Source organism: Bactrocera oleae, chromosome 4 (assembly GCF_042242935.1).
Source record: "Bactrocera oleae isolate idBacOlea1 chromosome 4, idBacOlea1, whole genome shotgun sequence".
Classification (NCBI taxonomy): domain Eukaryota; kingdom Metazoa; phylum Arthropoda; class Insecta; order Diptera; family Tephritidae; genus Bactrocera; species Bactrocera oleae.
In genome coordinates, this window is record NC_091538.1 from 54,166,191 (window position 1) to 54,191,937 (window position 25,747).

The window sequence follows — 25,747 nt, forward strand, 5'->3', positions numbered from 1 at the left end:
TATAGTAAGTATGGAATGAAAGCGAAAAAACACAATTAATGCATGGACTTGTACTTCCACATATTTTTTTGCTTTGCAAGGGAAAAATTTACATTTAAAAAAAAATTGCTGACAAGTTTTTGAAACTGCTGGATCGCTAATCTCTAGCAAACAAACATATCTTAAATTTATATTGTATATTTTTATTTTAAATTTTAAAGTATATTTTATTTTATAACTTATCGATATTTTCTTGAAATCGTTAACTCAACCATCATCAGTAATCGTCTAAACATTGTCGAATGCCCACCAGCGGCAAACGTGCAGCGCTAAAACTCCCCAGTTCAGTACATTGCCGGCGAACCCATACACTCACATCCGCATTGTAAACAAACCACGTCTAAATGAAATGGGAGACCGGCATTTTCCCCAACAACCAACAAACCGATTTTATATATGTACATATATGTATACATATGTTTGAGTATATGCCAATAAAGAGAGAGAGCACAACAAACGAAAGCACAAGAGGCGAATGAACGCAATCCAAAAGCAATACAGTACATAAAATATACAAAGACACCAGCCCCACATCAACAGCGATTGCAGCGCCACCAGGCAGGCAGACAACAGTCAAACGGGGAGAGGTTGTCAAGCTATCAGCTGTGCGATTCGATTCAAAGAGGTCACCTTGAAGTTGTGAATTTCAGTTCAGTCAATTTTATTTTACTCGCAGTTCGTACGCACAGGCATTTTTTCGCCCGATTTTCGACAGATTTTTCAACGTCGCGCCAGCCAACAAAAGTCAGTTAAGTCACAAAAGTTTTTGGGTAAAGTAATCGTTCTGCTTGCATACATATTTTATGGTAGAAATATTTCAGATTTGCAAATTTTCTATTTAAATGCATATGTCACATAAATGTTTGGTTAAATGGTGGAAATGCGTGAATTGCATAAACATTTTGAGTTGTGCGCAAAAGGTGTTTCGAGAATTAAAAAAAAAAAAAATTTGTGGAATAAAATACTAATCAAAGAAGAGTTTTTTAATATTAAAAAATAAAAACCTATTAAAAAATAAATTAACAAAAAAAAAATTAAAAAATAAATAAATAATAATAATTAAAAAAAAAATGTTATTAAAAATTTTCGTTAATTTCAATTAATTTTATGTTAATAGAAAAACAAGTTTTTAAATAAAAAAAAAATAGAAAAAAATAAAATAAAATATTTTAATAAATATATACAAGCATTGTATGTATATTATTTATAACAAAATAGAATTAAAATAATAAAAATAAATTAATTAATTAAGGCATGAGAAGGCGAAAAAATAAATAAATAAATGCGAAAAATTCCGTAAAGTGCAGTGACTTCTCGGGCATACAAATAATAGAAAAATGGTTTATAGTGGACAGTGAAAATATTTTCTAAATATATACATACAAACAGATGTATATTTACATACGATATCTTAAAATAAAACAAACCTATTAAATTAGATTTTGGTTCAAATGCAAAAATATACACAATTAATTAAAATTTAATTAGTTAAAAGTTTTTTAGATGTTGTTGCTTTTTTTCTTATTTTTTGTGACTTATTTGCAATTCGTTGATATGATGTGACCCATTTAAATAAACACATCTATTTTTGCACCACATTACGCGCATATTACATATACATACATACATACATACATATGTATGTATATATATTTATATGTACTAGAGTGATTTACATATTTATGCACAATTGAACTAGTACAAGCCAATAAGCGAAACTAATGAAATGTGCAGCAGAAAAGAAAAGGCGCCACAAGCTGGCTGATAAGCGGGTCGGCAAAACAGAGCAGAGCGGCAATAGGAAATCAAACTTCTTACTATATATTAAGTGCAATAATAAAATTGTTTTATAATGTAAATGGCAGTGCTGATGCAGTGGATCGTTTGCTAATCTCTAAGGAATGTCATTGTTAATGAAGAATTTGCGCTCGAAGGCGAGTGATAGCCACGTGATAGGAGTATAGGAGCGTTTGATTGATTTTTGTGAAAATCGTTTGCCAAAACAGGAAAAACGTTAACTTCGGTTACACCGAAGCTATAATACCCTCAGGAATACAAAACATTACTAACAAGAACTTAATTTTGATGGGTCAGTTGGCAATTGTATCTATAGTGACTCGACCTCGCTTGCTTCGGAGATTGCACCGTTGCTTTGGATAATAACCCACGCCAAATTTCGTGAAAATATCTCGAAAAATGGTTTCCATACTCCGATTGTTCACTTTGTATGGCAGCTATATGCTATAGTGATTCGATCTGGAAAATTTCTTCGCAGATTGCACCATTAATCTGTTCTGGGTATAATTATGTATACTACATTTCATAAGACATATTTTTTATTTTAGTAAAAAAAAAAGTTTTTTCAAAACTTTTAATCTCTTTCTAAATCAATGACCAAATGTCGCTCACGAATGGTCCATGAGCGCGTTTTTTATTCAAAATGTATGTGCGTTTATATACTAATCTAGCAAAGATGCCCATTTTATAAACAAACAGCAACTTAAACAAGAAAAAAATTTTCCACGCGTAAAGATTAGAAAGAAAGGTTATAAACCGAGTAGTATATATTATATAGGTATATGTACATTTATGTACATAGATATTTGTTTCTAGACACACCCATTTGCACTATAATTAAATCGGTAATAAGTACTTGACTTGGTCAGCAGACAACTTCCTAAACACATATATATACATACACATATGTATACAATAAATACAGATATACATGCATATAGGTACCCAAATGGGGTGGTGTTTATTTTTCATCGCCCACTGTCAACTAAAATGTTTGTTTTTACATTAACCACGAGTGACGTTACGAAGAGAAAGTGAAAGTGCTGCACGTTTTTGATTCACCACACATATCTATATGTATGGTATTTTGTGTATATACCAGCCCCTCAGCCAGAGTCTAGCTAGACGAATCGCGCACAGTCGGCAAACGCCAACAACTAGCACTTATTTCCGATATATGTACGTAGGTATACATTTACATATAGACATAAGTGCAAAGTTGTTGCATTTTCTCAAACGAAACAGTGAGTTCTATGACGTCACTTTTAATTCTCAAGTTCATTGGAAAGGTCATTGGTTTACGTGCATGAGCTGGTGGTATAGGGTGTATGGTACAATACCGAGGAGAATTTGGAAATTTAACCTAGAAATTGTGAAATGCTCTTCTTAAATAACACTAACACTACAACAACTATTTCTGTGTGAACTAACACACAAAATTTCGTACTTTGCTTACCTCGTTCGTAATATTGTAATGATAGTGGTCATTAAGAGAAGACGAATCTCTTAAATGTCTTTCACACTGTGTTCATGGTTATATTTTCAATTATTTTACATCTATAGTTCCTGAACCTAAGAAACTTGCTGAGACCATATAGGTGCTCCATAACAAATATTCCATAACTTTCGAAATATATGGCCGGTACGAAAACATTAATGGATCTCAATTTCCAAAAAGTTATCTAAAAAGCTATACGAGTTCCCTTGTATTTATATAAAATAGTGTCGTTTTGAATCTCCTTAAGAGTCTTAACTATGTAGTTCCCTCAAAAGCTCTATCAAATCGGTCTTCCAAATATGTCGTCTACTAAAGCAAAGGTGTAATGATATATTAAAATTTCTAGAATGTCGAGAATAGTTTTGGACTCCTAGGAACTCAACCTTTTTCTGCTGATCTATAAAAAGTCGATTCAACTTGTAAGAGCCCTTGGATCTACGATGGTGTTTTCTTTCTAAAACTGTTCGAATGTAGTACTTTTTAACCTAGTCTTATCGGTCTTAAACGAAATATTTCTCTGAGTGACTTTGAAATTCAGAAATTCTCACAGTTTTCTCTAGATATTCATAGTTCTTCATAAATTTTTTATATATGTGAATAAAGCAAAGGCGGATTATTAATAACGTTTATAGCTCAAGAACGATTTTGATGAACTCGTGATTTATTGAACCCGTCTACGCCCCAAATAACAGATTAACTACTAAAATGTCGAAAATGTTCTCTTATAAAAAAATATATCGAATGCATAAAAAAATGCCAACAATTTTCAAATCGATGGGTCTAAATAAACCATTCATTTGTGAGATGGTAAACAATTAACCGGGTCAGCTAGTTTTAAATAAATTATATTCAAAAGTGATTGGATAAGGACTGTAGCTTACACCTGTTCGCATATTGTTTTGAATGAATGAGGTGCTCAAGGAATTGGGGCCTTTAGAGAGTATCCCAGTTTTAGTTAAGCATGGTATTAAGGATCTTTGCTCTTAATTTCATTTTAAAGATCAAAAATTTAACCCAAATGAGTATTGGAGAATGCTGCGAGGGGCAAGGTTCTTCAAAAAGTCTAAATTTTCATCGACAGCATCCGATTGCTTTGAGAATATCATAAGTTTGAACTACTTCTACTCCATTCTGATAATTCATACACGATCGTCTTGGAGACTTTCTTCTTTCAATCGTCTTGTTATCATGTTGGGAACTTCAATAAAAATTATTATTTCCGAATTATGCGCATAGTCATACAGTTCAGACAATCTTTGGAGCTTCGGTTCTAATACAGCAACAAATCGATAACTTTTGTTTGATCAATACCCCAACCACTCATAGTGGTTATTCTGCTTGATCGACGCTCGTTGCATTTTTAGGTTATAAAAATAGAGTATTATATGAACCGATAGTAAGTAAACCCCAAAGCACTAACTAAAAATTATCAGATATACTTATTTAGATATACATATAAAGCTTATAACTGCAGGTCGGCATTACTTGAGGAATTTGTGAAATTTCCACAAAAGTAAAATGAATCATTGCACTAACTTTAGACCCTGTATACGTGCCGACATGTGAATAATGCTCTATTTGGTGCAAATTTAACCGCTCAGAATTTAGATTTCGACAACACATTTAGTTAGTAAGCAAATAAACGCCGAGTCACAAGCAACCAAAAAACGAAATCCCGCAAAAATCCCACAGATAATAGATATAAAAGTGTTCAAAAAACAAAAATCAAATATAAATCAGGATGGACGGTTTTCGACGCTTCTTCGTTGACCTTCAACGACAATTGCACACGCTGCTACAAATAATATTGGATTGGCAATTTGTACGCTGGATCGTCGATTCCTATTCGAAATTAACTAACGATCGTAGCATTGACGCCGATGTGAACGCCGACGACGTTAATGGCGCCGCTGACGCTAACGTTCAGCAACCCAACACCAAAACCAACAATAGACCGCGCATTAAATGGTCTTGCGGTGTAACCGAAGATGGAACAGGAGCCAACGCCACAAATGCGGTTAGCGATGGCGGCGCTGAGGGTTCGGAAGGGCGTAAAAGTGCTGCTGCCGAAGCTGTGACGCGCGTCGTTGACACGAAGCGCCCACGAAATGCAGCTTCCGATATGGTCGAGTGTGACCAAGAACAGCAATTGCCCGACATACCGGTGACAGAAACTGTTACGGACGTCGGTCTTGCGGGTGTGCTGAACGCAATTCCAAGCGCAAATATGGGCAATGTGCATAGTAGTAATAAAAACAAGCATAAAGCTAACAAAATTAGTGCTGGCGGTGAGGTATGTTGAGAAAAATTATTGAAAAACAAGTACAAATATGTATTTCAAAAATTTATGAAACAAAAAGTTAACTATAACTTTGGGTATATAATATTGGGAGCTAACGTGAACGTTGTGTATTGAGTGGTACAGCTATTCGGCGCTTAAATGTTATATAAAAAAATATTTGTTGCTTTGTTGGATGGTGTTCTATCAGTAATTGGTGTCTAAGGTGTCTAATCTTCAGTGTTTGCATTCAACCGAAACCCTTTCGTCGTCCTCATGTGCGTTTTACGCCCGTGACTGATAAGATTCTATGCAAAATCATCGAATAGTTGCATAAATAAGTAATTATATGTATGTGTACACATGTAAGTAATTATGTGTTAGAAATAGCTCTGTGTGTGTATGAGCTCTAATGTGTTGAGATGAAAATGTTGTGAGGCAGTTATGAGACAAAATGCATTTGCAACCATAATCAGTTAGACTCGAGCAGCGAAACCAAATAGAATTTCGAAAAAAAAATTTATACTAAAACAATATTAAAATATTGAACAAAAAATTCGTAATTCTAAGTATAAATTACTTGTAAGTATGTATATTAATAGCTACAGTTATATAATAACTTATTTACAAATATCAAAAATATCAGTTAAACCGCAGCTACAACAACAAACGGCGCACAGCCAAGCAATTCAAGACTGGCGCCTATGTCAATAATATTTCGAGCAAATCTTATAGGCATACATTAATAAATATATGTATATAAGCGCCTTTATAACCGCAAATTGTAAACTTGTCGCCAACAACAATGCGATCAACAACAATTATTCTATCAATACGGAGACAAGCAGCACGATCGATTTCAAAAAATCAGCCGCTCAATTCGTGTGACATTGAAATTCGTCCCGAGTGCTCTTGAGTCTAACTTTTGTGTATCAAATTAATACCGATTGCTTCATTTAGAACGAAAAACAAATAACCAATTGGATAAAATGATGAAACACTTAACATACATACCTATAACTACTATATATATATGTAGTATATATTCGACAGACATATGTATAATAAGTTATGTATATGCTATAGAAATATTTGAAAACTACGTGTAAAAAGCAAAGTTAAATAATAATAATTAACTTAATTGAGCGCTTTTGATGGTTACCACTGGTGCTAGAGCCAGATTAAGTTAATAAAGCCCTTTTTGTAAAATATAAAAAAACACCTGTCATAAATACTTAAAATTCTTCTCATAACAATATTTTCATAAATATAATTTATTTTACGCCGCTACCCAGAATCTCATTAGTAACCGCCCAAGTCAAAAGTATTGATTTTAAGCAGGTATTAGGCAGGTATTATATACTACTTTCTACAATGCATTTGGATAAATATGGTATAAGCAACGATTAGCAATCTAAGACCCTTATTATACATTTGTGTTAACTTATTAGCTATGAAACAAAGCCGGAAACGGGTGATTTACATGAATACAAAATTTTAAATATAAACCAGAAAAAATGTTAACTTCTAATTCACCGAAATTATAAAACCCTTCACAGGTGCATTAACTTATAAAAGGGTATAACACATATTTTAGCTATATACAAATATGCTAAAGTAAAAATTTTGTTCGAAGATTGTAACGTTGTCTCGGACAGTAAAATATGCCAAATATCATAAGATATCTAATCAAATAATAAACGTCATCTTAAAGACAACTGGTAGTTTTAAAATCCCGAATATCAGTTATATGGGGGCTATACCAAGTTTTCGCCCAATTTTATCTATTTTTGGCACCAAGATACACTGTTATAAGAAAAACACGCTCTCTCAATTTCATTAAAATAACTTCCACATTAACCGATATATGTGGTATAAAGTCAACTGAAAGTTCGAAAATGTTTATATTAGGTATATGAGGGCTAATGGAAGCATTGACCCGATTCAACATATTTTTAACACAAGAGAATCATTTTAATCGAATTTCAATAACATATCTGACCAACATTTTCAGCAGAAAGTCAGTCATACGCATTGGGGTCCACATATTCGGTATGTGCAGGATTGAACAGTTGTGGTTCGATTTTCACAATTTTTAGACTTCAGATAGCATACATTAAAGACACTATTTGTGCAAAGTTTTAACCGAATGTATTCATTGGTGCTTCATTTGTGTAGTGGACAGTGAAAGAGTCATATATAATTTAAAATTGTGTTATATGGGAAGTAGGCGTGATTGCGGTCGTTTTCATAATGTAACATAGGATCGTCAGGATAATGTTATGTACTGAGTTTGATTGCAATTGGTCGAGTAAGTCCGGAGATATGTGATGTGGTTGGTGCTACGCCCATCGTCCAATTTTGACCTCGGCCCTTTTGTATCATCCTGGGTGTAAAATTTAATGTCTCTGGCCGTATTTAGTCATTGATTTATCGCGCTTTTAGTAATTTTTAACAAAACCGTTATGTGACGAGAGGGCGGAGTTATAATCCGAATTCCATTTCACACTGACATAAGGGATACTTATAGGAAATCTGCTAAGCGTACGATCACGAGTTTCATTAAGATTCTAACTCGATTATTTTTAGGTGATAAAAACACCTGTGAGGTGAACAAAACTATTATACTCTGTAGCAACATGTTGCAAGATTGTCACATATATATGTTGTTGCGATTCTGTTAGGAAAAAATAAAAATGTCATTCAAAAAGGTAATATTCGCCTGATCCAAAAAAGCCAGCGTACAATAAACATTCTGAATTAAAAATATTATTATGGATTTTCTATTCATCGTTATTGTGAGAACTTCGATGCTCAGCGCAAAATGATTGAAATGAAGATCATCACTCTACAACACATGAGATCTTGGCAATCTTAGAGGTATCAATAAAATTTTGTACGACCTACTTGTTGCAAAACATCATACGTTCGAAAAGAAGTCCATGCTATTCTTTTTAGAAAACTATGAAACGAAAGATCACGGCATATTAATTACTCTGTACGAGTATAATACGACGATATAAATGGCGAAGTATTGATTTGCGAGCCAGAAAGGTACATCAACTAATTACAAAGATAAAATTCACACGCCCGGTTGAAATTGAGCAATTTAAAATTGGAATTTCTGAATGTTAAACCAGTTGAGAAAATAGTTTAATGAAAAAAAAATTAATATTTAAAAATAATAAATCATTCCGTTCAAATGTAATGCGAGTGCAAAAATCTAAAAGCCATGTTCCATTCGCCGTTAAAACCTCACTTGGCATTCTAAAGATCAAGAAAAAAATACTCAACGCTTATCAACACCAAATCAAACTGAGAGTGCATGATTTGGTGTAACCTCAATCTGACTGTGGATAACTATTAGAAAATTTTTACAATTAAATCCAACTGATGTTGATTAAAATGGATCAACACCTTTCATATTTGGATTGTTGGCCGAGACATACTCGTATAAAGACAGTTTAACTTCTCGTTACGATCGATATTTAATTTGCAAGTGATTTTGGCACTTTGGATAGACACAGTCTAAATTTCGGTATAAGAGATGATAGTATACAACGAAATTATGTAGCCCGACCAAATTCCGACACACAGGATGTATGTTATACAGGGAGCCATCATAGTGAATACCAAATCGATTGGAATATTTTGTTATTTATTGTTAGGTATATGGCTGGTATAGTTTTAAGCAAAATTTGTTTGAAATTTTTAAGTCAAAAAATGTATAAAATAAAGCGGCATTAGCGGCATCAAACTGGGGAGATTTAAGAAGGCTTATAATTATAAATATTTTTTTGAAGAGTTGCCACATGTTTATTTTTGTTTAGTTCAGCGTTTAAAAAGTGTTTTTAAAAATATACATAGCTCGTATAATTTAAAATAAAACAATTTAAAAGATTAACACCTGTTACAAAATTTGAAGCCAAACAAATTAAAGAGTTGGAAGGTAGTCAACTGTTGGAACATTTTAAGTAAACATATGGGCATACCCACTTTCATAAATTTTGATTAAGATTTAAGATTAACTTTTTGGTTTTGGGGATGTGTTAAAAATATAACAAGTTAAAAATATTGAAACTCTTTATATATACCACATATACAGTATAAAGCAATTAAACAATCAATTTTTGTCGATTACGTTTCGTGTTTTGTGCTATCGTTAAATGTGTTTATTTGTTTTATGATATACATATATACAATTAGAACTACAAAAAAAACACATTATGACTACAAATTACAATATGTTTTTAGGCATAATTGATGTCGGATAAACGACCGACTAGCGGTATAATAAACTAGTTATGGTTGATCGATTTGACAGTTTTTTAATAAAGCGGGTAATACTGTAAATATGATATGCTATATAATATTCAAGCTTTTGGCACTAAATTTTCATTTGTAGCTTATTATAAGATCTTGCAACGTGTTTATGTTTTGTCATTGATTAAATATGTATGTATAAAATATATATGTATGTAGTATAATATGTAGGTCAAGTAAAAGGTGCGTTCGGTTTTTATCTAAGAGATGGCGTTATTGTCCATAGTACTAGTGTTACGTGTCGCATCATGTCATTATACGGCGCTGAAAACGTGTTTATTCGCGCTAAAAGTTTGTCTTTGAGAGTTTTTCGATTGATTTACTCAGTTCGTTGTGAGCGCTCGTCAAAGATGGACACCAACAAAGAGAAAATTCGCTATATTTTACAATTTTTCTTCGATCAAGGCGAAAAACAGCCAAAGCGGCTGAAAACATTAATTTAGTTTATGGGCCCAAACGAACGTGTAGCCCAAAAGTGATTTGCTAGGTTCCGTTCCGGTAATTTCGATGTCAAAAATGCACCACGCGTCGGGAGGCCTGTCGTCGAAAATTGCGATAAAATCATGGAAATAGTGGAAACAGACCGTCACGTGAGCACTTATTTAATTGCTGACGAACTAAAGATAAGCCAGAAAACCGTTTGGAACCATTTGCATAACCTTGGATTCAAAAAGGAGCTCGATGTTTGGGTGTCACACGAACTAACGCAAAAAACATGATGGACCGAATTTCCATCTGCAAATCGCTGCAGAATCGCAACAAAATCGACCCGTTTCTGAAGCGGATTGTGACTGGCGATGAAAAATAGGTCACTTATGACAACATCGAGCGCAAACGGTCGTGGTCAAAGCTCGGCGAAGCGGCCCAGATGGTGGCCAAGACATGATTGACGGCCAGGAAGGTTTTGCTGTGTGTTTGGTGGGATGGGTAAGGAATCATCTACTGCGAGCTGCTCCCCTATGGCCAAACGCTCAATTCGGCCCTCTACTGCCAACAACTGGACCGCTTGAAGGCAGCACTCATCCAGAAGAGGCCATCTTTGATCAACAGAGGCCGAATTGTGTTCCATCAGGACAACGTTAGGCCACACACGTCTTTGGTGGCTCGCCAGAAGCTCCTGGAGCTCGGATGGGAGGTTCTAATGCATCCACCTTATAGTCCGGACCTGGCACCAAGTGATTAACATCTTTTCCTGTCCATGGCGAACGCGCTTAATGGTGGGAAGTTGGCCTCAAGAGAGGCTTGTGAAAATTGGCTCTCCGAGCTTTTTGGCAATAGGGACGCAGTCTTCTACGAGAGGTGTATGTGTGAAGTTGGCATCTCGTTGGCAACAAGTTTACGAACAAAACGGCGCATATTTGACTTAAATCGGACAAATGTACACAAAGTTATCATCTTTTGAAAAATCAATAAAAAACCGAACGAACTTTTTACTTTACCTAATATATCCATTATATTGTGTGTTATTAACAGTTAATCATATTATAAAAGCGTTTGTATAATAATCTGTCCCTTTCACGTATGAAATGTATTTATTTCATAACCCTAAAGTGTCTAAAATCCTCCGCTCACAGCTCGGGAAAAGTAAAGATTTCTTGCCTTTAAATGTCGCTACAAAAACCGTTAATAATTAAGTATGCAAATATCGCTTTTCTATGCACCTTTCTCTCTCGCATCTGAACCTTTAATGTTATATAATTAACTTTACATTCTCTTTTAGGGCACTAATTCACAAAAGTCTCCCAAGACCACAACCTCACCGAAGAAGCACAATTCAAAGGAGAAAAATATCAAATCAAACAAACAGGCAGACGAAATTGTCGTTGAAAAAACGGAGCCTGATATACTAATATCGAGCTACATAGTCGATAGCAAAGCAGAGCAGGCGCTAGAGAACTGTTTATCCGAAACGAGTTCAGAGCAGCTTAGCTTGAAATCAGCAGAGACTGTGGGACTTGAGGCAAAATTATTAGACACAAAAGAACAGAAATCGAATAACACACAAATTTCTTCGAAGCAATCGAATTCCAAGGAGCAATTTGATTTGGAACTAAACAATCAGGAAGAGAAAACCAAAGAGGAGCCAATTGAAGAAGTCAAAGTTCCAGTAACAAAAACTGTTGGCGCCAAATTTGAAAAGCTTAGCGCAGATCAGTTGGTGACTGCAGAACCAAGAACAGCCAAGATGACTATATCGACAGATATACATAGTGTACCCATCGCTGAGGGTACCAATGCCGAGAGTGTGCTCTATAGAATCAAGCGTGGCACTACACTTCGTGTACATGGCGATGCCACACTTTTGGGACGCGAAATTATTTTACACACTAATTACCCTGCAGATGGTAGGTTACTTAACTGTATAGCATACACTATACTATAAAATATTTATTTATTTTACTAATTTATTTCGCAGGTAAAAAGTTCGTTCGCACTGAATACCGCGTGCTGGACTGGCATGCCCGTAATGGGAAACCATTTACCACAAATTTGAGTAAATATGCACACATTGTCGACACGGACATATTCAGCGAAGTGAAAATGAATCTCTCAGGTACCTTCCGCTTCTGGTTTCAATACAAGGATAGGTATGTAATATTGTATGGTTAGCGTTTCTAACTTAACTAGACATAGTTTTCTCACATCGGTTCTCTCATAAATATGTTATAGCAAAGGTTTGGAGCCCGATGGCGCACTGTATGTGCAAGTAGAGCCCACACTACAGGTCGGCCCACCCGGCGCACAGAAGATCATACCCTTGAATTCGGTGCGCTGTCAGACGGTGCTTACAAAGTTATTGGGCCCGCTCAACACGTGGGAGTCGAAGTTGCGCGTTGCCAAGGAATCGGGCTACAACGTCGTACATTTCACGCCAATTCAAGAGCTTGGCGGCTCGCGTTCGGCTTATTCACTACGCAATCAGTTGAAGGTGAATCCGCATTTTGCTGTAAAGAAAGGCGGTGAAGTCGGCTTTGATGATGTGGAGAAGGTGATAAAGAAATGTCGTCAGGAGTGGGGTGTAAGTTTAAGTTGGTCCATGTAATTTTATACTAGCCAGTGGCTAACGTCTCACTTATTTAATTGCAGATAGCTTCCATTTGCGATATTGTGCTAAATCATACGGCCAACGAGTCAGATTGGGTGCGCGAACATCCCGATGTTACCTACTCTTGCGCAACTAGTCCGTATCTGCGTCCCGCTTTTCTGCTTGACGCCTTACTCGCAAAGTGCGGCGAAGATGTGGCAGCTGGACTTTTAGAAAATGTCGGTGTGCCGTCTGTGATCGAATATGAGGACCACTTGCAGGCGCTCAAATATCAATTACATCAAGTATATTTGCCAAAAGTGAATATTCACGAACTCTTCCAATGCAATATTAGCAAAACTATCGAGGAATTCATGACTTTAGTACGCACGCGCTCACCACCAAAGCATGTCGCCGACGAGTCACGTTTAAATGAGATACAATTGATTAAAGATCCACAGTATAAACGTTTGGGTGCCACCATTAATATGAATCTGGCATTGGAGATATTTAATGCCTTCCATGGTGATTGCTTCGATGAAGAATCACGTTTCCGTAAATGCGCCGAGACCTTGCGTTACCGTTTAGAGGCAATCAATGAGGAAGCGCGTGCAGAGGTTCAAGGTTATCTGGGCTATGCCATCGAAAATTGTTTGGCTGGCGTACGTTATGAGCGTGTGCAGCACGATGGTCCACATGTGCGCGTCATTTCCGAGAAACATCCACTTTTTATGCAATACTTCACACAGCTAAAAGCATTCGGCAAGAGTCTCAAGGAGATCGAGGAAGGCATGTATGGCGATTTGGGTAAATTCTTCCAAGCACACAACGGTTGGGTCATGGGTTATAGTGATCCACTACGCGATTTTGCCGAAGAACAACCCGGACGTGGAAATGTGTATCTGAAGCGCGAGCTTATTGCTTGGGGAGATAGCGTTAAATTGCGTTATGGCAAAAAACCGGAAGATAGCCCCTACTTGTGGAAACACATGACCGAGTATGTGGTGACAACCGCCAAGATTTTTGATGGTGTACGTTTGGATAACTGTCACTCAACACCACTTCATGTTGCCGAATATCTTTTAGATGCTGCTAGAGCAATTAATCAAGATTTATATGTTGTTGCGGAGCTTTTCACGAACTCCGACGGGACAGACAATGCTTTCGTCAATCGCCTCGGTATAACCTCCCTGATACGTGAAGCTTTGTCAGCCTGGGATTCGCATGAAGAGGGTCGCTTAGTCTACCGCTATGGTGGCGAACCGGTTGGCGCATTCTACGTGAACCCCAAACGTGATTTAGCATCCAGCGTTGCGCATGCACTTTTCATGGACCAAACTCATGATAATCCATCGCCAGTGGAAAAGCGTTCGGTTTACGATTTATTGCCGTCAGCAGCTTTAGTGTCGATGGCTTGCTGTGCCACAGGCAGCAATCGCGGCTACGACGAACTCGTGCCGCATCACGTAAGTTAAAACATTGAGTCAACCGCTAACCTCGTATATTTTATACTAACGAAAATTATCAAACAGATCCATGTCGTAGACGAGGAGCGTCAGTACCAGGAATGGGGCAAAGGCGTAGACGGCAATTCCGGTATTATTGCTGCTAAACGTGCACTCAATTTGCTGCATGGTCAACTCGCTGAAGAAGGCTTCAATCAAGTATATGTTGATCAAATGGATCCAAATATAGTTGCGGTTACACGTCATTCACCAACTACCCATGAAAGTGTCATACTCGTCGCACACACTGCCTTCGGTTATCCACATCCGAATGCTGGACCAACCGGCGTACGTTCGCTACGTTTCGAGGGCACATTGAACGAGATTATACTTGAAGCAGATATTTCAATGAAAAGTGATAAGCCGTTTGATCGACCGGGTCCATTCAAGAAGGACCCGAATTACATCAACGGGTTTTCACAATTCAAACTCAATTTGCGCGAACATATACCTTTGGATAAGTCGAAAATTTTCCGCGCCACTGCACATGTTGATGGTAATGTAACACAACTGGATTTCGAAAATCTTTATCCAGGCTCGGTGGTAGCTATCAGGTAACTTTTATCAACTTTTTCTTGAAATGAGCTCTACCAGAGTTTACATCATTACAGAGTTTCTCTGCACAACCCAACGAAACCTCATGCTGAATACCTTCAAAGACTAGTGACGTCTTTGCAATCCGAAAGCGGTGTGATGTACAAGGAGTTGTGTGAAATCATCGCCAAATTGGACCTGGTTGACTTGAATCGCGCGCTATTTACCTGCGAAGAGGAGGAACGTGATCACGGCTATGGTGGTGCCACCTATGATATACCGAACTATGGCCGCACAGTTTACTGTGGTCTGCAGGGTTTCATCTCCATATTAACGGAGATATCGCCACGCAATGATTTGGGTCATCCGCTTTGCAACAATTTGCGAGATGGCAATTGGATGATTGGTTTGTAGTAAATGAGTTATTATCATAATCGAAAATATTTTTAATGATATCTTTATGCTCGCAACAGATTATGTGGCTGATCGTCTAAGTCAGCGTGAAGGCACGAAGATATTGTCGAAGTGGCTAAAAACCTCTTTCGATCCGCTGAAGAATATACCAAGATACCTCATTCCTTGCTACTTTGACGCCATTTTGAGTGGTGTGTACGAAGCTCTCGTTGGACACACCTACCAACTGATGCCAGAGTGAGTTGATATTTATGTCATATGCTTTTCAAGTTATCAGTTTTTAAAACTTTATCCACAGATTTATACGAGACGGTCATAACTTCCCGCAAACGCTTGCTTTGGCCACACTCCAGTTCCTATCGGCTTGCAGATCTGCTAACTTGCCACCGCTCAGTCCGGCTGTAGTACCTCAACCGCCCGAGATATGTGTAACGCTCTCAGCAGGTAAGCTTGCTTCATAATCAATTAAACGATTGGTCAAAGTACTCCTGTACTTTTCACAGGATTGCCACACTTCTCCACCGGTTACATGCGCTGCTGGGGTCGTGACACTTTCATTGCATTGCGCGGCATCATGTACCTGACCGGTCGCTATCAGGAGGCACGCTATATTATACTCGGTTTCGGTGAATGTCTTCGACATGGACTCATACCAAACTTGTTAGACAATGGCACGAAGCCACGCTTTAACTGCCGAGATGCCGTCTGGTGGTGGTTGAACTCCATTAAACAATATGTTGGTGAAGCACCGCGTGGTGTGGAGATCCTCAAAGATCTAGTTTCGCGTATTTTCCCCTACGATGACAGTGAGCCACACCCACGTGGTAAATTCGATCAAAAGTTGATCGATGTAATGCAAGAGGCGCTGCAGATACATTTCCAAGGATTGCAATATCGCGAACGCAATGCCGGCTATGAAATTGACGCCCACATGACCGATCAGGGTTTCAACAACAATATCGGCGTACATCCAGAGACGGGTTTCGTCTTCGGCGGCAATATTGCTAATTGCGGCACTTGGATGGATAAGATGGGTTCATCTGAGACGGCGGGCAACCGCGGTCGTCCCGCTACACCACGCGATGGCTCCGCTGTGGAGTTGGTTGGACTGCAAATGTCGGTGTTGCGTTTTATGCAATCACTGAGCGAGAAGGGTATTATTGAATATAAATCTGTGGAACGCAAGGGACCGAATGGTAAAACCAACAAACAAAATGTTTGAAAACATAAATTTAAATTTGGGTTAAATCACAGGTGAAACGACCAAATGGACCTACAAGCAATGGGCTGATCGCATTCAAAACAATTTCGAGAAATGCTTCTTTGTCGATGAATCGGAGAAGGGCTTGCAAGCAAACAAGAAGAATATCTACAAGGATTCGTATGGTGCTTCGCAAGGTTGGACTGATTTCCAATTGCGTTGCAACTTCCCAATAACAATGGTTGTTGCGCCGGAGCTTTTCAATCCACAAAAAGCCTGGTCTGCTTTAGAGCAAGCGCGCAAACATCTGCTCGGTCCACTGGGCATGAAGACACTCGATCCAGATGATTGGAATTATCGTCCTAATTACGATAACTCAAATGACGCCGATGACTGCACGGTGGCGCATGGTTTTAACTATCATCAGGGACCCGAATGGCTGTGGCCTATTGGATTCTATTTACGCGCTCGTCTCATATTCGCTAAGAAGTGCGGTTATCTGGATGCGACTATCGCAGAAATATGGTGAGTTTGTATGAAAGAAAATTTTGACCTTATCGAATATCAGAGACTGTTTCGAAAAAAATTTTAATTAGGCCTTCAATCGAAACCATAGTTCACATTGACGTCCAAAAACTTTTAATAGGTTTCTTAATACGTAGAGAGTTTACCACTACAGTTAGGTCTACGAAATCAAAACAACTGAGTTTCATAACACAATAAAGGTTGTTATACTTCCGGGCGGGACAAGATAAGTATAAAGAATGCGAAGGATAGCTTGAAATGTGAAATTTGTCCGTTACATAACATAACAATATGAAATACTTGGGAGTATATGGAAAGTTATAAAGTGGAGAGAAAGTTTCGACAAGACTGCAACTGGATATCATCGCGGGAACTGTGGTACTGTAGAACTTTTTTTTTTTTATACTTCTTCAAGATTATAAAAGTGCTTAGTGACATATTCATTGCTTTAGTAGGAGCAATCAGCTCCTGATAAGCATCAACTACTGACACATTACGTCGGGGTGACATGAAGATCTCTTTACTCAGGTCCAAATTAAGTTTTTGAAAGAGCTATCGTTTAAAAATCCTTTGAATCTTAGAGATCGTAGACAAAACCGCAATTTAAGCTGATTAAAGAATTGTTTAATTCTGCTATATATAGATATTAAGACTGATGAATCTCATATGGTTGCTTAAAATATAACGGAATTTGTAATAAAAAAGAATTTATTAGGCAACAATTTATTGCAGGTTTGCAGAAGTATAATAATCCACCAATAGTTTGAAGCAACGTTTTGAATATGTCAATGCTTGGTCGGGTATAAATTAAGGCCCTATTATTCACTAAAGACGTAGACGTTATTGTTGTTATTGTAACAACAGGCAAAATTCTCGAAATAATTAATAATAATAATTTAATGCTGCAGAGTGTACATTTCTTCGCCGGACATAAAATCAGGTACATTCCGGTTAGCTAAATCAGACTGTCGTAGAAACAGGTCATATATGATCTTATTTATTGATTGAAACAGTCAACTCTGCTGGAAATTATAATGGAAAAAATTAAATTTTTTGCAATTCGACTAGGTCGTATTAAACGAATAGTAGGTAATGAGAGCTCACTCAAAAATAGTTAAATATTCAAGAAAGAAAGCGTCCCTAGTACAGGCAAAGAGAGTAAAGATTGTTTGGATGAATTTTGTATCTAGAAAATACATAAATAATATAACGGTTTTTTTACAAACTCTGAGTAAAATTTATATAACTTTCATTAGAATTTAATATTTCTACTCACACTAAGCTTTGGGGTTAAACAACAAAAAAAAATATATATGTAAATACATATATATTAATATATCATATATAATTTAGAATAAATATTTTTATATACTCCCCTCAAGGTCAATTTTGCGCGCTCACTTCAAAGAGCTACACACCTCCCACTGGCGTGGACTGCCCGAACTGACCAACGATAACGGTGCCTATTGTCATGATTCCTGTCGTACGCAGGCGTGGAGTGTGGCCACTATATTAGAGGTAAAATTGTGATGGTTTTTAAATAATTTATTTGAAATATGCAATTTTTCGAACATTTTTCTATAGGTTCTGCATGATTTGCACGCTATTGGTGGTGATGTCTGAAATGCGCAAACTTTTACCTAAAAGACCTTAAACTTCTAGACAGCGAATGAAAGAGCAAAAAAAGAAGAATCCGAGAAAGTACATACATTTGACTTAGATACATAAACAAAATACTTAAAAACGATCCTTAAGATCGCCTTAATTGTTGTTTACTTCGTGCGTTCATTAGATTATTGTTGTTGGAATACATTTTATACACAACCAGATACTATAGAAGTGTACCAATATGCTGTTGACTATTTAAAAACATACATACATACATACATACATATACAAACAATACTTTTTGTATTTCTTAAGAAGCTTAGATGATGCTAGTATTGTGAGCTCACTAACTCAACGAACTAATCGCTAGTAATTGACTGCATATCTAATGCACATAGAAAATAAAAAGAAATTACTAACAACACACACATATAAATATATTTCGAAAATCTTGTTAGTTTAAAAAATGTTTGTGTTTTATTTTTCAATGAAATTCAAAGCGTTTACAGTTTCACACAAACTACGCGCTCTTACTCGCTATACGCTTATCACGCACTCAACTCCACACACCAACAGCACTCCACTCCACTCGTCATTCATATAGCACTTACGAGAAGTAACTGTTACGAAACATGCGCATATCAGAGTTCTTCGGTGGATTGATGCGTAACTTCGGCGACTCCTCGTTTATGGGTTCCAACTCAAATTTCGAACCACGTGCTTTGTATTGCAATTTGTCTTGCGGATGCTCACAGGCGCGACTCTGATACTCCTCCATCGGTTGGGGGTCATAGTAGAACTCGGTATGACGTCGACGTGGATAGAGTTCCATTTGTGTGGTTGGACCAAAAGTGTTCTGCGAAAATATGAAACGTTTAGTGTGATGAAACGCATTTTGATAGAGAATTCACTTACCGAATAGACAGAATTTAGTGAGAGGAGCGAACCTTGCAGACTTGGCAATGAGTCGTTACTAAATAACTGTAGAAAAATGAAGGTAATTTGTCGCGCTTTGTTTTGTTGTAAAGAAAGCGTCGACTTTAAAGCAAGTCAGCGCTTATGAGTGTTACTTACTTTGGAGGGAAACATTTTTTGACACAAATGTAGAAATTGCAATATAAGAAATTTGAAAAAATTCTTAACTAAAGTTAAATTTTGCGATTTTTCTTTTTCGAATTCAAATGTAGATGACATGTTTTCGAATTTATTTTTTATTTTTTGGCACCTTTGATTTGTTTATCTTTACTTTAAATTTTTTTAAAGCTTTGCAGTATTGGAAATGGATATGGTGTTGTAATATTGTGCTCTTCTCGACTACTTTTAAATGTAAATCAAGTAGTAAGGAAGAAAACTCTTTGAGGTTATGTTACAAATATCGCTTTCTTGTTGTACAGGGTTTTATATAATTAAATTATAAAACAATCTATAAAACAACAATGACGACAGCAGTATGATGGTAGTGACGTCAGGGTAAAAAAAAAAATTACTTTTAAGGTTAAGTACGAACTAAGTCCCTCCTTATTAATTAATATGGAATTTGTAAAGTAGTCTCACATACTCTTACAAAATGTAGTGGAAGAAGAAGTCCAAGAAGTAGTCATGTATGAACTTAGTCTAGCAATAAGAGGCACTACGTATGAAATTATTTGTCCATGTTTGTTTTATAAATATTATTACAAAAAGGACGACGTGACGAAAGGAATTCGCTGTAATAAAAAAGGATAAGTTGACAGCTAAATAGGTTATTGAGACCCACTATTAGAATCAGTGGCTCTCTGAAGGGTCAATCTCTTGATAATTTGCTAAATATAAGAGCTATATGCCTTTGGAATGTGTGACCAACCGTGTAACATTTTGAGCATCATAGACCATAACTTTTAAGAAATTCGTGAGTTCTCACGACAGTCAGGTTCACGTAACTGGAAAGCCAAGGATTATTATGCGGTCGAGGACTGGGAATTCAGCAGCTTTTCTCAAAATTACCTGAGGTATACTTTCTGTCACTTCAACAAAAACAAAAATTTGAAAGTTCATTTTATTTGTAATCGTATGAAGAGTGGAATGAGCTGTATGTGAAGTTTTAGCTATGAAACAGAGTTTTCAATCCAACCTAACCTTACATAGGGTCATTCACCGGTAAAACAAATAGCGCTTAACATAACTCAGGGTTTTTCCCGCACACCTCGTAACATACATAGGTACATACGTACAAACATATATACAGTTATATTTTTAAACGAATTTGCCGCGCACTTTATTTTAAACGGTAAATAATTAAAAAACAACAAGAAAAACGCCAACTTTAGTTAAACAGCAGTTATAATACCCTTCACAAGGAACATTTAGCATAGAAGGATATAAAATATCTTTATCTTGATATTGATATCAGTTTGTATGGCAGCTATATGCTATAGTGGAGCCATCTGAAAAATATGTTCGGATATTGTACCGTTGCCGTGGACAATAATCCTTGCCAAGTTTCATGTAGATATATTATTAAATACAAAAGTTTTTCATACAAAAGCTTGATTTGTATCGGTCAGTTTGTATGAAAAATATATGCTATAGTGGTTCGATCTGAACATTATTTTCAAAGAATATAGCTTTGACTTAGACAATATTACATCCCGAATTTATTGAAGATATCTCGTCAAATAAAAAAGCTTTATATATAATGACTTAATTTTGACCGATCAATTTGTATGGCAGCTATATTCTATATTATATTATATTCTATAGTGCTCCAATATCTTAGGCTCCGGCAAATGAGCAGCCGCTCGAGGTGAAAAGGATGTACGCAAAATTTCAGATCGATATCTCAAAAATTAAGGAATTATTCGCGTATACACAGACGGGCATGGCTAAATCAACCCAGCTCGTCACCATAATTCATTAAATAGATAGATAAATTATAGCGTCTTTGACATTTACAAACTACATGGCAAACTTAATATATGTATTTGTATAGGGTATAAAAAAAATCTGTCGTCAATTTAAATATTGTATATTAGCTAACATAAAGTTCAGATATATTCTAGAATTTGTAGATGTATAAATAAATTATACACCAGTTTAAATAAATAAATATTTATTTTATTAAGTCTTGTCAACATGCATAGACACACACACGCACAAAAAAGTATTCATATTATATACATTTAGGAATAGGTAGATAGGCTTGTCGACAGTTTATAAGTAACGACTTAGTATATGGTGGTCTACGTGAAACACGCAGCCATCGGTAGGAATGATACTGGCAGATAATGCTTTTGGTACGTACACATATACACACGGTTTTGTGTATGTGTTGAGTAAATGGGATATACAAAACAGCTTACATTTAATGCAAAAATCTCTAAGTAAATGCAATGAACCCTAAATACATTAAATAGAAAAATCGTCAAAGAGGTTAATTATTGAGCTTTAAGCACAGCAAAACCCTCTTCATTTAAAGCTGCACCTCATTTTCCTCTCTTATGGAACGCAATTCGCGTCCAAAAGTTTGCGATTTCAAATTAATGGCATTGCTTATGCCACCCTGCGACAGCAATTGGTCCACTTTCGGCGCAGTTAAACAATTATTGCTTTGCATTTTCGTATCGATTTCCGCAAAGTTGGGCGTATTCGCCCTCTTACGCCTTATATGCTCGGCATTGGCCGCTATTATGTCGATGTCAGTGTCCGTTACGCCAAATGATGGAAATTCCTTCAACTTCTCGGACTTTAATTGCAGTATTTCGCGGCGTATCGCCTCCACATTCTCCTTCTCCTTGTCACTAGGTGTTTGAGCTAAACTCGCGGAAGGTTGCTCATTTACTTTTACTTGTGTTGCATTATCAGTCTTAAAGTTAATGGTGGCATTAGCATTGGCATTATCGGCGATGTGTTGTGTGGTGTTCAAGGGATATTTGTCGCCCACTTCACGTATTTGTATATTATTTGACTTGTTGTTGGTGTTTATGGATGAAGCATTAAACAATACGGCCAAAGGTAGTGGCAAACGCGTTTCTAATTGACTGCCATTTTTCACTTTCTCAATAAGTTCGCCGGTTTTATAAGATAACGGTTCATAAACATGCTGCGGAATGTTCTTGCTCACATCTGCTTGCTGTTCCGAAAGTATACTCAGCAGCGATGGTCTTTCGTCCAGACGATTTGGTACGTTTGGAATTTTAGGTGCCTCCTCGTGGTATTTAGGCGCTACTACGCTTTCTTGCGGCGCATTAGCTACCGCTTGCTGCGGTGACGAGTCACTGCGTTGTTTATGCGCCGGCACTGGCTCGGGTGCTGCCGCTGGTGCGTGTGCTTCGACTGGCGCATTATGCTGCACTTTTTTTTCGATTTGTTCCACCTTTTTCACTACCCTCTCCAACGTTTCTGCCACCATATTTTGCGTTTCCTCATTCTGTTTGGCCAGTTCATGCTTCAACTGATCCACAGTGCGTTCCAACAATTCTTTGGTCTTTTTCAGTTCTTTGCGCGTTTCTTTAAGCTCCACATCATTGCTGCTTTTGGTCAACTTTTGTCCATTCTTCAACTCTTCAGCGGCAATTTCCTCATCCTTCTGGATAGCATCCTTATCTATGGTTTGCGGTTGCTGATTTTCTGGCACATTTTGCTCTGCCTGCTTCGGTAGTGTTTCAATATTTGGTTGTTGTGGCGCTAACGCTTCATGTGGTAGTGGATTTTGTTGTACCGGCTTAAGTTCTGACGCCGCTTCTTCTCCAACTGGTTGCTTTATGCTTTCGTCTACTTCCGCAGCGTCATTTTTTGGCTTTATTGCCTCAACAATAAGTGGCGCCTCTGGTTTAAGTGGCATTACATTCAATATATTCTCTGGGTTTTCTGCTATCACATTTGCTTTCGGTAATTCTATGTTTTTATTAATAACAACTGCCGCTGGCTGCGATATCATTTGCACAGGTGTGGCACTCATCAAATAATCAGACTTTTTCTTTGCCTCTGACTCCAAAATATTATTTTTTAACTTCAAATCAACAAGTGTTTTTTCCATTCTCAGTTTATCTATTTGCGGTTGTGCTACCGCTGAGTCTAAGGGTATCACATTTATTTTCTCAGTTGGTCGCAATAAATTCGTATTTTCGAGTTCGTTAACTACATGTAAATGCGCACCAGAACGCTGTTCATCGATGGCATTCAAATTGGCAAACGTGCCCAAAATCATGAGAAAAAACCCGCTAATGAATATAAACTGCGCCAAAGAACGTTCTGTCGAGTCTTTCTTCACGATTTTTCGAAAACAAAATGCCGGAAACATGATACAAATCGCAACGCCAATAGTGGAGCCCACCAAACCGATTACTAGCTCAACGGACGGTATCATGAGCGCAATACAGAGTGCACAACCCACCAGACAGGTGGTTATGACCTTAAAACGAGTCTCTGGTATATAACCACTGTTATCAGTGTGACCCTAAAATTGTATAGACAAGTTAATAGGTATGTACGGTAAATTGTAAATTATAGTAGAATAAACCTTGCGATAGAGTAGCGAGTAAATACTAGCACGGCAGGGGAATATGACTAGCGGAAAGCTAAATGCAACCGAAAGCACAAATCCAATTTTTATAACATCGCTGCCAAAGGAGGGTGAAAAGTTCATCAAAATATTGCCTAGAAAATATTTTCAATTAAATTTCAGTTGATTATAGGAAATGTTACGCCTTACCCGAAAAGGTTTGAGTACAAAAGGCGACATAACCAAAGAATCCGACGGCTATATACACAAAAGTGCAAATCCAAGTGGCGTTACGTACAATCCCATTCAACTTTTCCACGCTTTGGTTATTGATGCTCTCGAACACTTCAAAAAGTTGCCTGATAAAGGCAAGTGTTTTGGTTTTTTTTTTGTAATAATTTTCAATGTTAATTAGTGTTTTTATGTGTTTTGTAAAATGCAAATTTAGCTCGTTAACTAATGAAGCGTGTGAAATGAGGTTTTTAAGCGAGGAAACGGAAGGAATGAACTTTTAAAGCCCGCAAGTGTTTGATGAATTTTCACAAAAAAAAAAATTAATGAATGGTTGGGTGGTTTGTACAGTAAAAGTATAGGTTTTTTGTTGATTTTTTGCAAAAAAAATAAACATATTGTATTATGATTTTTGGACGTTCAAAATAAAGATAATCGCAGTAATGTAAAAAATAATTAGTGCAACTTTATGACGCGTGCAATGTGCGAAAAATATAAAATATTAATTGAATACAATTTTCCACTTACATTTGACATGACAGCGCCATACTGAAGATGGGTAAGCATTGTAAAATACCCGCAGGCCGCCAATACTCCACTTTCTCCACCCAATCATGCGTTACAATATGCGCCTCGGATTCTAGTACAATCTTCACAACCAAACAAACATAAAATCCAATCGATGCAGCACATACTGTTGAAAGGCTATCAACATTCTTCAACATAGCCAAGGGCAATATGCAGAAGACGGTTACAGCTATCATCACCCACGTGCGTAGGTGTGGAAAGTCAGCCGTGTTAAGTGAAAACATTTTTGTAACGATTTGCGGTCCTAAATCACCCATCACCACGAAATATGTGATGGACGTGCCGAAAAGATAACCGATAATACATAACTCCGCAAGTAATTTGCCTGAAGAACCGAACGCATGAAAGCCTGTAGCGGTGAAAATGAAAAAGAAGCTAAAGTTTAAAATTATTTGAATGTAATTTATATACAATAGCAAAGCAATAGGCTTTGCAATTTATTACTTTACCCAAAAACTCGAAACTTTTACGCCGTGTCAACAGTGAGGATTTTATTAGATAATGACAAGATATGCGAGTAATCCAATTGCTGATGATGAGCAACAGAACAGAGAGCACTATGCCGCACTAAAATTATGAAAATATATATTCTTTATATTTCGAAATATAAAAAATAACATGTATACATATGTATATATATAGGTATATAGTTGCATTTGCACCTAATAGTAGAGGTGCGAAAACAACAAAACGATTAACATG

The 25,747-nt window shown here is 36.9% G+C and overlaps 3 protein-coding genes across 9 annotated transcripts in view; 1 reads left to right on the top strand and 2 right to left on the bottom strand.

The window, feature by feature from the left end:
• Positions 1–493: 493 nt before the first annotated feature.
• LOC106620920 (glycogen debranching enzyme) lies at positions 494–19,042 on the top strand. Of its 4 annotated transcripts, XM_036363288.2 has the most exons (14): positions 632–809; positions 4,936–5,627; positions 11,656–12,280; positions 12,352–12,523; positions 12,606–12,954; positions 13,023–14,426; positions 14,493–15,019; positions 15,077–15,405; positions 15,473–15,650; positions 15,712–15,857; positions 15,917–16,609; positions 16,668–17,139; positions 18,522–18,657; positions 18,724–19,042. In XM_036363288.2, the coding sequence occupies exons 2-14, from the start codon at positions 5,076–5,078 to the stop codon at positions 18,760–18,762; spliced, it is 5,622 nt and encodes a 1,873-aa protein (XP_036219181.2). In that variant the 5' UTR covers positions 632–809; positions 4,936–5,075; the 3' UTR covers positions 18,763–19,042. The 4 variants fall into 4 exon arrangements, with proteins under 4 accessions (XP_036219189.2, XP_036219181.2, XP_014095058.3 ...); XM_036363296.2 differs by lacking the exon at positions 4,936–5,627 and having other exon boundaries at positions 494–783; XM_014239583.3 differs by lacking the exon at positions 4,936–5,627 and having other exon boundaries at positions 675–809.
• A 156-nt stretch (positions 19,043–19,198) lies between these two features.
• Positions 19,199–19,974, bottom strand: LOC106620916 (uncharacterized). The gene is made up of 3 exons (XM_014239575.3): positions 19,822–19,974; positions 19,663–19,728; positions 19,199–19,603 (listed from the first exon to the last, which is right to left on the bottom strand). The coding sequence occupies exons 1-3, from the start codon at positions 19,939–19,941 to the stop codon at positions 19,355–19,357; spliced, it is 435 nt and encodes a 144-aa protein (XP_014095050.2). The 5' UTR covers positions 19,942–19,974; the 3' UTR covers positions 19,199–19,354.
• Positions 19,975–21,818: 1,844 nt separating this feature from the next.
• The window catches only part of LOC106620924 (putative sodium-coupled neutral amino acid transporter 10), a 48,885-nt gene continuing 44,956 nt past the window's right edge, over positions 21,819–25,747 (bottom strand). For 3 of the 4 annotated variants that reach the window (XM_036363299.2, XM_014239596.3, XM_014239595.3), the window contains 5 exons: positions 25,495–25,612; positions 24,986–25,394; positions 24,437–24,585; positions 24,245–24,381; positions 21,819–24,181 (listed from right to left, as the gene is read on the bottom strand). In XM_036363299.2, the coding sequence (XP_036219192.2) occupies positions 22,196–24,181; positions 24,245–24,381; positions 24,437–24,585; positions 24,986–25,394; positions 25,495–25,612 (2,799 nt within the window). In that variant the 3' untranslated portion in view covers positions 21,819–22,195. Of the gene's footprint in view, positions 24,182–24,244; positions 24,382–24,436; positions 24,586–24,985; positions 25,421–25,494; positions 25,613–25,747 lie in introns of those variants that run through there. The other variant, XM_014239597.3, reaches the window with a different exon arrangement.

Excerpts from the sequence above, each read along its gene's own strand:
- LOC106620916 (XM_014239575.3), bottom strand. The coding sequence starts at position 19,941 with ATGTCATCTACATTTGAATTCGAAAAAGAAAAATCGCAAAATTTAACT. Across the intron at positions 19,729-19,821 it reads AAAAAATGTTTCCCTCCAAA|TTATTTAGTAACGACTCATT; the intron begins GTAAGTAACACT and ends ATTTTTCTACAG. Across the intron at positions 19,604-19,662 it reads CACTAAATTCTGTCTATTCG|AACACTTTTGGTCCAACCAC; the intron begins GTAAGTGAATTC and ends ATATTTTCGCAG.
- LOC106620920 (XM_036363288.2), top strand. The coding sequence starts at position 5,076 with ATGGACGGTTTTCGACGCTTCTTCGTTGACCTTCAACGACAATTGCAC. Across the intron at positions 16,610-16,667 it reads GGAACGCAAGGGACCGAATG|GTGAAACGACCAAATGGACC; the intron begins GTAAAACCAACA and ends GTTAAATCACAG. Across the intron at positions 18,658-18,723 it reads GTGTGGCCACTATATTAGAG|GTTCTGCATGATTTGCACGC; the intron begins GTAAAATTGTGA and ends ATTTTTCTATAG.